At 57.9% G+C, this 13,179-nt stretch overlaps 1 protein-coding gene across 1 annotated transcript; it reads right to left on the minus strand.

The window, feature by feature from the left end:
- Positions 1 to 178: 178 nt before the first annotated feature.
- LAMB2 (laminin subunit beta 2) lies at positions 179 to 12,468 on the minus strand. Its single transcript, XM_036267145.1, has 33 exons — positions 12,389 to 12,468; positions 12,226 to 12,311; positions 11,935 to 12,107; positions 11,709 to 11,844; positions 11,555 to 11,628; positions 11,001 to 11,189; positions 10,846 to 10,909; positions 10,409 to 10,611; positions 10,193 to 10,313; positions 9,669 to 9,857; positions 9,286 to 9,465; positions 9,054 to 9,166; positions 8,715 to 8,794; positions 8,495 to 8,627; positions 8,172 to 8,330; positions 7,967 to 8,094; positions 5,328 to 5,460; positions 4,963 to 5,155; positions 4,740 to 4,883; positions 4,302 to 4,533; positions 4,055 to 4,218; positions 3,753 to 3,977; positions 3,449 to 3,666; positions 3,241 to 3,337; positions 2,780 to 3,152; positions 2,500 to 2,684; positions 2,185 to 2,426; positions 1,757 to 2,105; positions 1,219 to 1,426; positions 1,000 to 1,141; positions 743 to 919; positions 492 to 651; positions 179 to 410 (listed from the first exon to the last, which is right to left on the minus strand). Exons 2-33 carry the CDS (start codon positions 12,308 to 12,310, stop codon positions 274 to 276), a joined length of 5,406 nt encoding a protein of 1,801 aa, XP_036123038.1. The 5' UTR covers position 12,311; positions 12,389 to 12,468; the 3' UTR covers positions 179 to 273.
- Between the last annotated feature and the right edge of the window lie 711 nt (positions 12,469 to 13,179).

The following is a 13,179-nucleotide window of genomic DNA, read 5'->3' on the forward strand; positions in this document are numbered from 1 at the left end:
CGGAGCTGGTGACGCACTTCCGGCGGGAGCGGGCACGCGGCGACCGGCAGCTCCCGAGCGGCCCAGGCGGGGGAGGCGGGGCTCCGGTGCCTTTGCCTCGCCTGGGCCTTGCTGGTGGCGGCCTCGAGGTTCCGCCCTGAGACCCCGCCCTCCCCAAATCAGTCCAGACAACACAGCAGGGATTCACACCGCTTTATTGGGGGCCTTGCCTGTTCCATGCACGGACAGTAACTCGTGGGAGGGGCCTGGGGACTGGGGCAGTCTGGGCAGGGGTCACTGGCAGGTGTTGTAGATCTGGACCTGCAAGTTGATGTCTTGAAGTACGCTGCGCATCCTGGCCTCCAGCCCATCCAGCTGGGCTGCTTTGCCCTCCAGTGCCCTCTCGTTCTGCTCATAGGTGCCCTCCAGCTCTAAGAAGGGCAGGTCTCAGCTAAAGGGTTCTACTATCACAGTCCCACATCTCTGGTGCCCACACCCACCCTGATCCTCACCTTGCAGCCGCTGCAGCTTGTCCTGAGCCGCTTGCAACAAGCCCCGAGCCTCATCCCGCAGTTGCTCTGCCCGAGTCTGTGCGTCCAGCACACCTTGGGCCTTGCGCTCAGCCAGGGCCTTCACTGTCTGGTACTGGTCACCTAATGGGCCCTGCAGCAGCTGGGCATATAGAGGGCAAGGTCAGTGTGGTAGCCCAGTAGAGGCTCAGCCTCTGCCCTCATCCCCTCTGGCTAGCTCTGCCTCAACCTACCTGCTCAGCCTCCCTGGCACGACCCTGGGCACTGCTTGCTGTTTCTTCAGCACTAGAGGCTGCCAGGCTATTCCCTGCTCGTTTCAATTTCAGAGCCTCCAGGAGACCATTCAGTTGCTGAGCCCGCTCGCCTGCAGAGCTCAATGCCTGCTCTGCACCTGTCATCCTCTCCTGCACCTGCAATGGTGGGTCAGGATTAAAATGACTCTATGAGGCATGCCCATAGCCTTGCCCTATTGATGTCCTAGAGACCACACCTGGTGCAGGGTCTGTTCTGTGTCTTGTGTGTCAACCACTGCCCCCTGGATAGCACCTTGAGCAGCACCCTGTGCCCGCTGCGCCTCCTCCAGTGCTGCCTGTACTGTCTCTGCCTTCTGCTTTTCACCTTCAGCCCGGTTCCTGGGGAAGAAAGATAATCAGGGCCTGCAAGTATCAGGACCAGGTTCCAAGGATGGGGGTCAGGGTTGGAGCCAGACCGTGCCCGCTGTGCATCCTGTAGTAGCTGTTCTGCCCGATGCACATCTCCCACAGTGCGTGCTAGGATTGTGTCCACATCTGCCAGGCTCCGGACCCGCTCTGCAATCTCACTAGCCAGGTGCTGGATCTGCTCAGATGATGCTGGGATGGAGAGCTCCAGCACTCGTGTGGCCACCATCTCGATGCTGTCGGGATCAGCCCCCTCCTCTATGGGGACACAGTCAAGGACTCAGGGCCACATTCCCCAGCATGGGTATGAGGACACAATGTTGGGGTATAGGTTCAGGGACTGCACATGGAATATGGGTTTGCTAATAGGCATAAGGATGTAACCACAAGGACAGGAACTATATGTGGGGCACAGACTCAGGGTCATGGACTTGAGGACCACAGATGGGCAAGGGCTCAGGGGCCAGATGTGGAGTCATGAACATAGGTCTAGTATAGCCCCTGGCCCAAGTATGAACCCAAGGACACACATATGAACATAGACACAGGGGAAACAACCACAGGGCCTGGGCCACATGGGAAGCTCACGGCTCAAGAAGTCCTTCACACTCTGGATAAGTTCCCGCAGTTCCTGGTTGGCCTGCTCCACCTGTCCCCTAGAAGCATTAGCCTTGTCCAGGGCCGCCTGGGCCCGCTGCTGTGCCTCGCCTGCCTGCCGACGGGTCTCTGCCACCTGGCTGAGGATGCCACCACCTTCTGCCAGTGCCCGCTGCAGTTCTGTCTGTGTGTGCCGGGCCCGACCCAGTGCCAGGTCCGCCATGGCTACTGCCCCATTGCAGCTGAGGCCCCCACAGCGGAGCTGCCCATCCTCGTCCCGACAACCGGCACCCCCACAAGGGCTCGTAGCACAAGGTGCATTTCCTGGGGCCCCACACACCTGTTAGACACAGAACAAGTCAGGGCCCTGTGGCAGGAATAACCACCCCAACATGTCCCACCTTACGCTTGTGCCTCACCAGTTCATTTATGCCTGTCAGGGTCAGACTGTTGGTACGGGCAGAGAGCTCTCCCAGTGCCCGCTGGTTAGCCATGTGCTTGCGGTTGAAGTCCTCCCTCTGAGTACCCATCAGCACCTCAGTCCGGTGCCGGGTGCCTGCTGAGTTGCTCACAGGGCTGGGCACCGTCAGGGCTGATGTGTTGGCACGACGTTCTGCCTCTGCAGACAGGCTATGGGCATGGCGGATACTGTCATAGGCACCTAAGTTGGGCAGAGGCAGGCCATCAGTTGAAGATCAACCCTGGCCCACCTGCATAGTTGACCAACAACTCACCCAGGAAGTTTGAATGCTTCAAAAGGTCCAGATGCTGGTCAAGCTGCCGCAGTGTGAGATTAAGTGCAAGGCTGTCTCGCTCCAGACTGCTTAGTGCATGGTTGGCATTGAAGTTCTCATCCTGCACATCTGTCAGCTCTGTCTCCAGCTGAGTCAGATGCTCAGTGGCCTCCCCGATTTGACGCCTGTGCCAGAGGGTAGGGAGGTGTTTGTAGAGGCTTCAGCCCTGGTCCATTGGGCCTCTGCCCCTTCCCACTACGTATCTCAGGCCCATCCGCACCGCAGCTCTTCTGTGGCCTCCACAAGCTGTGCAGTAGAGGCAGCTGAGGTGTTGCGGGCACGCACAATCCCCTGCACAGTGCCCAACTTCTCCTGTATCTTCCAGAAGCTTCCCTCAAAGGCACCCAGCACACCCGTCTGCTGCAGCTCCTTCACTCTCTGCTCCAGACGCCGTGTACGGGCAGCCAAGTCCTGCACCACTCGGTCCCAGTCCCCGAAGCATGCATGGCAGGGGTGGCAGGCAGGAAAGACCCCCGAGAAGCCACGGGCACACTGGTCACAGCGAACGCCAGATACACCTGGGCGGCAGCTGCAGTGGCCTGTGGAACGATGACACTGAGGTGTGTCTATTCCACGAGGGTCACAATCACAGGCTGTAGGAAAGGTCAGACCACAGAGTTAGGTGCCGGTGGGGCATCCTGGGAAGTCCACCATCCCCCTTGACCCCACTGGCTCCCTCACCACGGCACTGCAACCCAGGGTCTCCCCAGTGAAGCTCCTGGCACTCAGAACAAGTTCGCCCACCGAAACCAGCATGACAGTGGCACTGCCCTGTGAACTAGAGTAGGGACAGGGCAGAGGTCAGAGCCTCAGTCTGAGGCTGAGCTCATGAGACTTGAGGCAGACAGCTGGTCCCATCTACCCAGGGATCGCCGGGAGGGTCCTGTACCTCGTTACAGGTGGGGCCTCTGGCCCGACTTGGGTGGCAGGCACAGGGTTGGCAGCCATGGCCACTGGTAAGATTCCAGAAGTTGGGGGCACAGCGGTCACAGCTAGGGCCCTGGACATTGGGGAGGCATGGGCACTGCCCATTGCTTGGGTCACAGTTGCACTGGTCAGTGGATGGGCATTGCTGGGGATCTGTGCCCAGCAGGTTGCAGGTGCAGCCTGTGCCAGTCAAGATGAGCACAGTAATCAAGGGGAGCCCAGACAATGGACCCCCACCCCAGCCATCCCTCCCATCCCACACTCACGGTGACAGCTCTGTTGGGCAGCCTGCCCATGGAAGCCAGGCTTGCAGTAGGCACAGCGTGGCCCCTCTGTATGGTGTAAGCAATGCAGGCATTGCCCGGTGTGGGGATCACAGGCATCAGGGTCCATGGGGTCAATGTTCCCACTGCACTCACATGGTTGGCACTGGCCACCTGGCCTTGATGGGTCCCCAAAGTGCCCAGGGGCACAAGCTTCGCACCGCAGCCCTGCCCACAGGGGGAAAGCGTGAGTGTTCAGCCCAGCTGCCTCACCCTGATCCCACACCTGTACTTTACCCACTCACCCATGTAGCCTGCCCTGCAGTGGCACATGATCTGCTGGGAGTACCCATCCCGATGGCAAGAAGTAGCAAAATGCCTCCGGCTCCCGGGGACTTCCGGGCAGGGGCAGGGCCGACACTGGCCCCCATATGGCAACCGAGGGTCCCCATAGAAGCCAGCAATGCACCTGCATGGAGGGGCAGGAAGAGATGCATCATCCCTCGGCAGCCTGCCCACCCTCCAAGCCACTCAGAGCTGCTCCGGGCTCACCTTTCACAGTGCTCACCCCCTGTGTGATCACGGCAGCCCAGGCAAGCGCCTGTGTGGGGGTCGCATTCGTCTGCATGTCCATTGCAGACACATGGCCGGCAGCTAGGGAATCCCCACTGGCCACGCTGGCAGCGGTCGCAGCGAAGCCCAAAGGCACCAGCTCGGCAGGGGCACTGCCCACTGATCCCTTCACAGAGGCTGCTGAGCGACCCCTCAGGGCTGCACTGGCAGGCTGGAGGCAAGGCAGAGGCTGAGCCAGGGAGGGGGCTTAAGGGGAATCTGAGTGGGGTCAGGGTGGGAAGGTCAGGCAATGGCAGAGAACTTCAAGTGAGCCAGGGCTGAGAGTATGGGTTCTGATGCAGAGGTAGAGGAAGGAAGAAGGAAAGTCAGAAGGAGGCTTCACATTCGTGGGAAGTGGGGAAAAGGGAAGGGAAGTACCTTGACAGCCTGTGGGCCCAAAGCCATAGTAACCAGGGGCACAAAGGTCACAGCGGCGCCCGACCACTGCAGTCTTGCACAGGCACTGACCACCGTGAGGGTTGCACTCAGAACTTAGTGAGCCCTGGGGGTCGCACTGACAGGCTGTGGGGAGTGGGTGTAAGGCCAAGTCAGGCCAGACCCCCACACCTGAGCCCCACCAACCCCCATCAAAGACACTCACGCAGGGCGCCATTGTAGAGCAGGGCAGACAGGCTGATGAGGAGGGGAGCACAGGCCTCAGAGGGAGGTGTCTTGCTGGGCACCAGACCCTCCTCATGACAGCGGTAGTGTTCAAAGGTGGCACGGCGCTCCAGGGCAGCAGCATCACCCCCACTAAACATCTCTAGCACCAGGACACGAGGCAGCAGCACAAGCTGAAGATGTGAGCGAGGAAGAGTGAGGTTCAGAACTGGGCCATATTGGTACTGCAGATTACGTAGCTTAGCTGTGCCTCTTTTGTCAGGTTCCTCCTATCCAGCCACCGCTACAGGTCCCGCCCCACAGGCCTTGCCACCTTGGTTGGTGCGGGGAGAGGGAACTGTTCACCGAGTCAATGAGCAGGCTGGGTCCAGAGTAGGGGGCCTCAGGCTGGGCACTTCCCCCCGTTCTCAACAGCTTCAGGTGCAGCTTGTAAGAGACACCAGGCTCAAGGCAGACAGGTCTGGGAAGCACCATGTACCTGCGGGAGAGGAGGATAGGCATGGGAGTCACCCAGGATCTCCGTACCCATCATCCTGGGCCTCTCCCACCCCACACATAGCAAGGAAACCATTGTCCAGGCCAACAGACCGCTGGACAGCCTGAAAGAACCTGTACCGAAGATTCCTGCATATCTTCCTCCCTGGAACCACACCTGTGAAGACCAGTCTCACTAAAAGCACTTCATCCAAACTTGCAACCTCACAGCACTTCCCTGGCACAAGTCCTTGCCGATCTCTCCTCAATGGCCTCTTCACACTTCCTCTGACCTTGACCTCCAACCACCAACTTCTGCTCCTTTCATCAAGATTGTATCACCTTCCCCCCCTCCGCCCCTCTCCTCTCCTCCTCTCTGCAAGGTCATTCCCAGCAAGCTGCAAATCATGCTAGGGTCCTTTTTTTTTATCCTCAACCGGACATTTTTGCATTTATCTTCAGATAGAGCAGGAGGGAGAGAGGGAGAAAGAGAGAGAGAAACATCAACGTGAGAGAGACACATCAACTGGTTGCCACTCGCAGGACCCCAACCGGGACCGGGGACAAACTGCAACTGAGGTACGTGCCCTTAGCGGGAACCAAACCCAGGTCTCTCCGGTGCAAGGGCTGACGCTCTAACCGCTGAGCCGAACCGGCCAGGGCTATGCTACGGTTCTTTATACAACCTGAAAAAAACCTTTCTCACCCTGGCTGGTTTGGCTCAGCGGTTAGAGCGTCGGCCTGCAGTTCGGAGAGACCCGGGTTCGGTTCCCGCTAAGGGCATGTACTTTGGTTGCAGTTTGTCCCCAGCCCTGGTTGGTCGTGCGGGTGGTGGCCACTCGATGTGTCCCTTTCGCATCGATGTTTCTCTCTCTCTTTCTCTCTCTTCCTCTTTCTCCCTCCCACTCTATCTGGGCAAGGAATGGAGGGGTGTCCTCGGTTGAGGATAAAACAAAACAAACAAAAAAAACCCTTTCCCGCCCTGGCTGGTTTGGCTCAGCGGTTAGAGCATCAGCCTGTGGTCCAGAGAGTCCCGGGTTCGGTTCCCGCTAAGGGCATGTACTTTGGTTGCAGTTTGTCTCCGGCCCTGGTTGGGTTGTGCGGGTGGCAGCCACTCGATGTGTCCCTTTCAGGTCGATATTTCTCTCTCTCTCTCTCCCCCCCCCTCCCTCCCACTCTATCTTAACAAAGAATGGAAGAATATCCTTGGGTGAGGATAAAAAAACAAAAAACAACCTTTCCCAATTCCTTGAGTTTCCCTCTCGCTGATGCATACCTTTGCTCTGCTGCCCAGCAAATTCCTAACATTTTTCTGTAGCCACTATCTCCACTCTCTAGCCTCCCATTCCAGTGGAGCTCTTGCCCCAACATGCCATGGAGACAGCCTGTGGCAAAGTCACCAATGACCTCCATGTAGCCAGACCCAGTGGCCACTTCTCTGCCTGTCTGCTCCAGCACTCGGCAGCATGCAACGAGGTAAGTGTACCTTCCTTCCTGAGACACTCTTCTCTTCGCTGGGACCCTGTCCAGGCTCCTGATGTTCCCCCTTCTCCCCAGCTCCTCCTTCTCTGCTAGTCTAACACTAGAAAACCCGAAAGCTTGGTCCTGGTCTTCCTTCCTTCCTCTCGTTTCATCTAAACCCATCTCCTTAGTGACAAGTTCCAAATGTGTATCTCCAACTTGAGCCCTCCCAGTAATTCCAGGCAGAGAAATCTAATCTCCCACTGGCCTCCTCCCCATGTCTGAGCATCTCAGAGCTGCTCCTCCCTGTGTCTCCACCTCAGTGAAGAACCCCATCCCCATCCAGATCAAACCAAAAACCCGAGAGTCACCTTTGCACTTTCTATTCCTGTCCTACATGTTGAAGCCTTTGGCTCTGCCACTCAAACCCTCTGGAACCTTCCTCTTTTTGCCACCTCTATGCCACACCTCTGTCTAACCCACTGTCACTTAGATAACTCAAAAGCTTCCCGTTGATCTTCCAGCTTTCGCCTCGGCCCCATTAAGTCCATCCTCCACTCAGCAACTAGAGAGATCTTGGTTAAACACAAGTCACAGTTGGCAAAAAGTCTATAATGGGTACAGCCAGGTTCATTATGCTATTCTCTCTGCTTCTGTGTATGTTTGAATATTTATGTGATAAAAAGTTTAAAAAGAAGTGATGAAAAAAGATACAAAAAACAATCACTATCCAAAATGTAACAAAGCAGTCACATCACTGCTCAGAGTGCCCTCCCTTCCCACCGTGGGCGATCCCTGTGGTGATCCTGAATGGTTTTCCATTCATTCCTGCCTCGGCTTCTGGAACTTAGACCCCTGAGAGAGCAGACCTTGTTCCTTCCTCTGACCAGTGTCATGTCCAACAGCACCTGGCAAACAGCACTCAGGAGGAGGCACTTGAAGGAAGGGACCCATAAATGAGAGGTGAAAGTCTTTCAAGTACTCTTTAGGGAGCTTAGGGCCCGACCTACAACCTCCCACATTGTAGGTGCTGCCATTAGTGCTCTCACCTAGTGTCTGGTTGCAGAGTCCCTGAGATGCGGTCATCCTTGGGCAACACATGTCCACACGGGCTGTGGGCAGACACAGGCCCTGGGCGCTGCACGGTGAGTTCTATCTCTGCCCATTGCTCAGGGACCTGGGGGAATCAGATACTGCAGGAAACGCTCCCACACCCAAAGGTTTAGCTCTGGGTTAGGTGTCACAGGGTCTGACCTGGGGCTCCAAGCGCAGCTGCAGGTCGTAGTCCATGGCTCTTGGCACAGAGGTAACCAGGAACTCCAGTGCCTGGCCTTCCCGCAGCCTAACGAAGCCTGGACCTGTCCAGGATGGAGTTCCCCCAGGGATTGCCAGGCGCTCCACCACATCAAGCATCTGGGAGGAGAGGAGGCTATGGGTGGGGGCTCAGGCATGGCTCCACCTCTTCTGCCACAGCCTGTCCCCAAATGCCAGCTCTCAAGCTGAGGCCCTACCCAAGGCCCTAACACCCTCCCCACACAAGGCACTGCCCATAACCCCACCTCTCTGTGCCCCCCTACCTGGCCTCGGGTGTCTTCAGCCTCCCACGTTATGTGGTCAAGGAAGGGCCGGAAGTAGCCAGATTGTACCTGATCACAACATCGCCCCACCATGTGCGGGCGGCAGTGGCACTGACCAGTGGCTTCGTTGCATCTGTGGAGTGCAGCTATTAAAGAAAGACCCCCTATCCTGCCCAGGATCTTTCCCTACCCCTCCTGGAGTCCCTTAAACAGCACTCACTGCAGATCCAAGGCACCACCCACGTCGCAGTTACATGGACGGCAGCCAAGCAGGTCGTGGCTCAGGCCCCAGTGGCCAGGCTGGGGGAGAGGAGGTTGCTGGGGGCCAGAAACTGAACCCCTTGCCACCCAGCAAGGAATCCAATGATGGCTCTCAGCCTCTACCACCCCTTGGTGAAAACTGGCTCCCACCCTTGGCCTCCCAGAACTGTCTCTTAGCCAGGACTGGACCTTAAGCTCTCGGCACCCACCCAGTGGGGCATGGACACCAACCACCCCTTTGCCCTGTGCTCTGAGGATAGGTGCTGGACCCCAGAACCCCAGGCTCCTCCAGTCGCACCAGGCAGCGGTTACAGCCAGGGCCAGTCACTAGACGCTTGCAGAAACAGGTTCCACTCTTGGGATCACAAGGGGTGTCCTCAAGCACTGTGCCCCGCGCATCACACTGACACCCTGCAAGGAAAGGAGACCCATCAGCAGTTTGAGGAGCTGTGGAGTGCTCACATTCAGTGGGGTCAAGAGTAAGAGGTCAAGGGTTGAGGTCAGCAAGAGTTAGGGCAGGAAGCACTTACGCTGGCAGCCTACAGGGTCACTGGCACTGAGCCCAAAGTAGCCACTACGGCACTGCTGGCAGCGAGAGCCCACCACATGTTCTTTGCAGCGACACTGGCCTGAGACCAGCCCTAGTGCAGGATCGTCATGGGGATCACAGCGACCACCATCTTGGGAACCCATGGGGTCACAATCACAGGCTGAAGGTGAAGAGAGGTACAGGTTCACCCTATCCAAACTAGCCCGGCACCAGTCATCTTCCAAGCCTCCCGACCCCCCAGATTCCCAGTCTGGCTTCCCTAGGATGTCCACCCCAAATCCCTACAACCTGGACAGCAGCCCAGCTCCCCAGCGCCTACCCCAGGATCAGCATTCCCTCTCTCATGCTCAGTGCCAGGCTCACCGCGGCACGCAGCTGGGTCCCGCAGGTCCTTGGTTGGGTCACGGTAGAAGAAGGGTCGGCAGAGCTCACAGTGGTGCCCAGCTGTGTTATGCTGACATCCATCACACACGCCTCCGCTCACGTTGCCCGATGCCAGGTATACGGCCATGTCAAAGTGGCAGCTGTGGGTGTGCCCATGGCACTCGCACTCTTGGGGGAAGGGGGGAAAGGGCAGGGCAAAGGCCTCTTGAGGGAGCATGTCCCAAGAGTAAGGGGCATAGGGGCCCTAGGGCCACCTTAGGTCCCTACCATAGGCCAGAATTTGTGAGTGGGGGCTCAGGAACTTTAAGGCGTCAGCACTATACTGGGTCCCTATCCAGAGCAGATTGTCAAGGAGAGTTGAGGGAGTCCTGAGGGACATCAAAGTCAGGGTACCCTTTGGATACAGCCTGGGTGTCAGGGCTTGGCCATTCAGACCTTGGTTCTACCCGGGGCACAGCCAGGCTGCAGAGTTCTGGGGCTATGCGGGCCAGGGATTCACTCACTCCTGCAGGCATGACTGTGGCCATCCTCGGCTGGATGCCAGGGCAGATCATGATAGAAATCCTGACACTGCTCACAGTTGAGGCCACGAGTATTGTGTTTGCAGATGCAGGCTCCATGAACCTAGCAGGGTGGCCAGGCATGTGGTCAGCACTGTCCAGTCATGTTTGCACCTGCCCTCATTCCCAGCCCTACTCCAGCCATCTGAAGCCCCTCACCATGCCCTCAGTGTGGGTTTGTGCCCCTGGGGCGGGGGCACACTGTGAAGCATGTCCGTAGCAGAAGCAGTTGCCACGCACAACCAGCTCGTAGAGGGCATAATAGTACTTCTCTCGGATCTCCCGCCGTGGATCAAGCAGGTTGTCCCCCAGTGTGTGTAGCCGTGTCAGGTTCACTCGTAGGTTGGTGATCTTCAGCAGATCTAAGTGGAGGGGAGAGGCTGGGGGCCAGCTGGCCAGGCAGGTTTTTGCTGCCCCAGACTCACCCAGGGGCAGCAGCTGCCAAGGTCACCTTGGAAGACCTCCTGTCTACTACTATATGAGCTAAATTGGACTTGGCATCTGCCCTAGGATGCACCCAAAATAGCTACCGAGGCCCCAAATAGGCACCAGCCAGACACTGGGACTTCGCCAGGCCTAAAGGGTGGAACACTCACTCTGGATCCGTGGGCTATAGGGGTCTGGGATAGGGATGGCAGGGTCCAGCACACGATAGATGACCTGGAGGGGCATGGAGTCATTAGAGATGCTGGACCCTGCCCGCAGGCCCATCATCCCCACTTCCTGAACCAAGCCCGATGCCAGACCGCACCTCGCCTTCGGTGGACGGCTCAATCTCCGAGTAGCGTGATTCACAGACTACGTCATCCCAGTGCCGTGGTGGGGCCAGGGGGACTCCTGGGAAGTCAGCCGCACAGTCATAGGAGAAATATCGGTACACATGCCAGGTTCGTCCAAAATCTGCTGAGCGCTCCACCAGCATGGCGGCAGGGCGAAATGTCTGGGTGGGGTCAGGAGGCATGGCTGATCAGAGGGCACCAAGACCCCAGTCCAGCCCAGGCCCATCAGGAGCTCTGCCCAGCTGGGGCCTGCCCTCAAGCAGCTCACAGACAGGTGGGGAGACCAGTGGAAGCTAAGCAATGCTCAGGGAGGGTAACCACCTCTCGATGGTCGGATCAGGGGTCATGGGGCCCGGGGAGGCAGCAGCAGAAGGCAGTGGAAGGTATGGGAGATGAAGGAGCCTCCCACACAACCAGAGCACAGCATGAGAGTTCAGGGGGGCTGGGCTGAGGAGCTGGGACTCTGTTCAGGGGCAATGAGGAGCCAAGCAGGGGGATTCAAGCAGGCTCCCAGACATGTCGGCACCTTGAAGGTCATAATGAGGTGCGTGAAATGGAACTCGGCCTCCAAGTCCAGCTGGATGGTGACCACAGGGACACCTGGGGCAGGAGTCGGAGGTCAGGGACTAAGGCTATTGGTGGGCAGCCCTGCTCACCCCATGCCCCATTCATGGCCTCACCATTCTCTGACTGCCACCAAGCTGCCCGGCGCTGTGGTGCAAAGCTGGTAACTACATTCTGGATGCGATGGCTGTTGGGGTTGTCTCTAGCAGAGTAGGGGTGCCGGGAGTCACACAGGAAGCACTTCTTCTCATCCTGGGTTGGGTCAGGGTCAGGGTCAGGGTCAGGACCTCAGCCAGTGCCAGCCCCACACTGACTTGGCCTCCCACCCCACCCCAGCAGCACCTGCAGGTGACTGACGATGCAGTAGGGCTGGGGGCCACGCAAGCCACAGGTGGATGAGGCAGTCAGTCTGTCACCTCGGCCCACCAGCAGGTCACCGGTGGCAGGGTAGCAGCTTCCCCGAGAACAGCCTGGCACATCCGGGGCTGGGGCCTGAGCCAGGGAGGTGGCCAGCACTGGGAACAGTGGGTCAGCCGGTTCCACTGTGCTCCCCACCCGGTGGCCCCAGGGCTGTCTACCACAGGACCCACCATCACCTCCCGAAACCCCCAGGCCCTCATGAGGCCCTCTCACCACTCAGCAGCAGGCCCATATGAAGCTCCCAGGGCCTAGGCTGTCCCCATAGGTCCCTCCCTGGTTTCCCCGAGGCCCACTCCATCCTGAAGAGGAGAGGAATAGGGATGAGAGGTCTGGGGGACACGCCTGCCGGTACCCTCCCTTGTGGTCCCTTGCTGACCCTGTCCGTGTGGGTCCTTGGCTGAGTCTTCACTCAGTACTCAGTCCTCAGTCCGGCGGTCCCTCCACTTGCTTGGGAGTCTGGCGACTTTGAGCAAAGTTGGGAACCACGGCAGGAAGGAAAGCATGGAGTGGATGATGGGCAGGAGCGCAATGCCGTGCAGAGGTCCCCCTCCCCCTCTGAAAAATAGTCTCACTCTAGAAACCAGACCCAGGTCAGCTCAGCCGCAAATTTTTATTGTGCCCTGATGCCCAGGCCTCTGCAGTGCAAGAGGAAGGTTGGGAGTTTGGGGCTTTAAGCCACCATAGTTAGCGGGTGCACCATGGCATGAGCAAAGGCTAGGAGTCTGATCTTGGAAACGTCAAATGGCCCATGGAACCTAGCCTTTTGTCCACAGGGTCGTGGGTGCTGTGGAAGTCATCAGCAACTAGGCGTTCAGATCCAGGACTCCAGCATCAGTAGAGTGGGAAGGCACACATGGGCACACACGGGAGTGTCAAGCTCCCCTATTCAGGAATGTAGAAACGTTTTTTAAAATATGGTTTTATTGATTTTTTTTTTTTTAAGAGAGAGAAAGGAAGTGATAGAAACACTGATGTGAGAGAGAAACATCAATCAGCTGCCTCCTGCACACCCCCTACCGGGCATCAAGCCTGCAACCCAGGCATGTGCCCTGACCAGGAATCAAACCAGGTTCTCTCAGCCCATGGGAGATGCTCAATCCACTCCACTGAGTCACACCTGCCAGAGGGCAGGAATGTAGAAAGCTTTAAGACACCTGGCCGAGGAAC

The sequence above is a fragment of the Molossus molossus genome, unplaced genomic scaffold, assembly GCF_014108415.1.
Source record: "Molossus molossus isolate mMolMol1 unplaced genomic scaffold, mMolMol1.p scaffold_m16_p_18, whole genome shotgun sequence".
Lineage (NCBI taxonomy): Eukaryota > Metazoa > Chordata > Mammalia > Chiroptera > Molossidae > Molossus > Molossus molossus.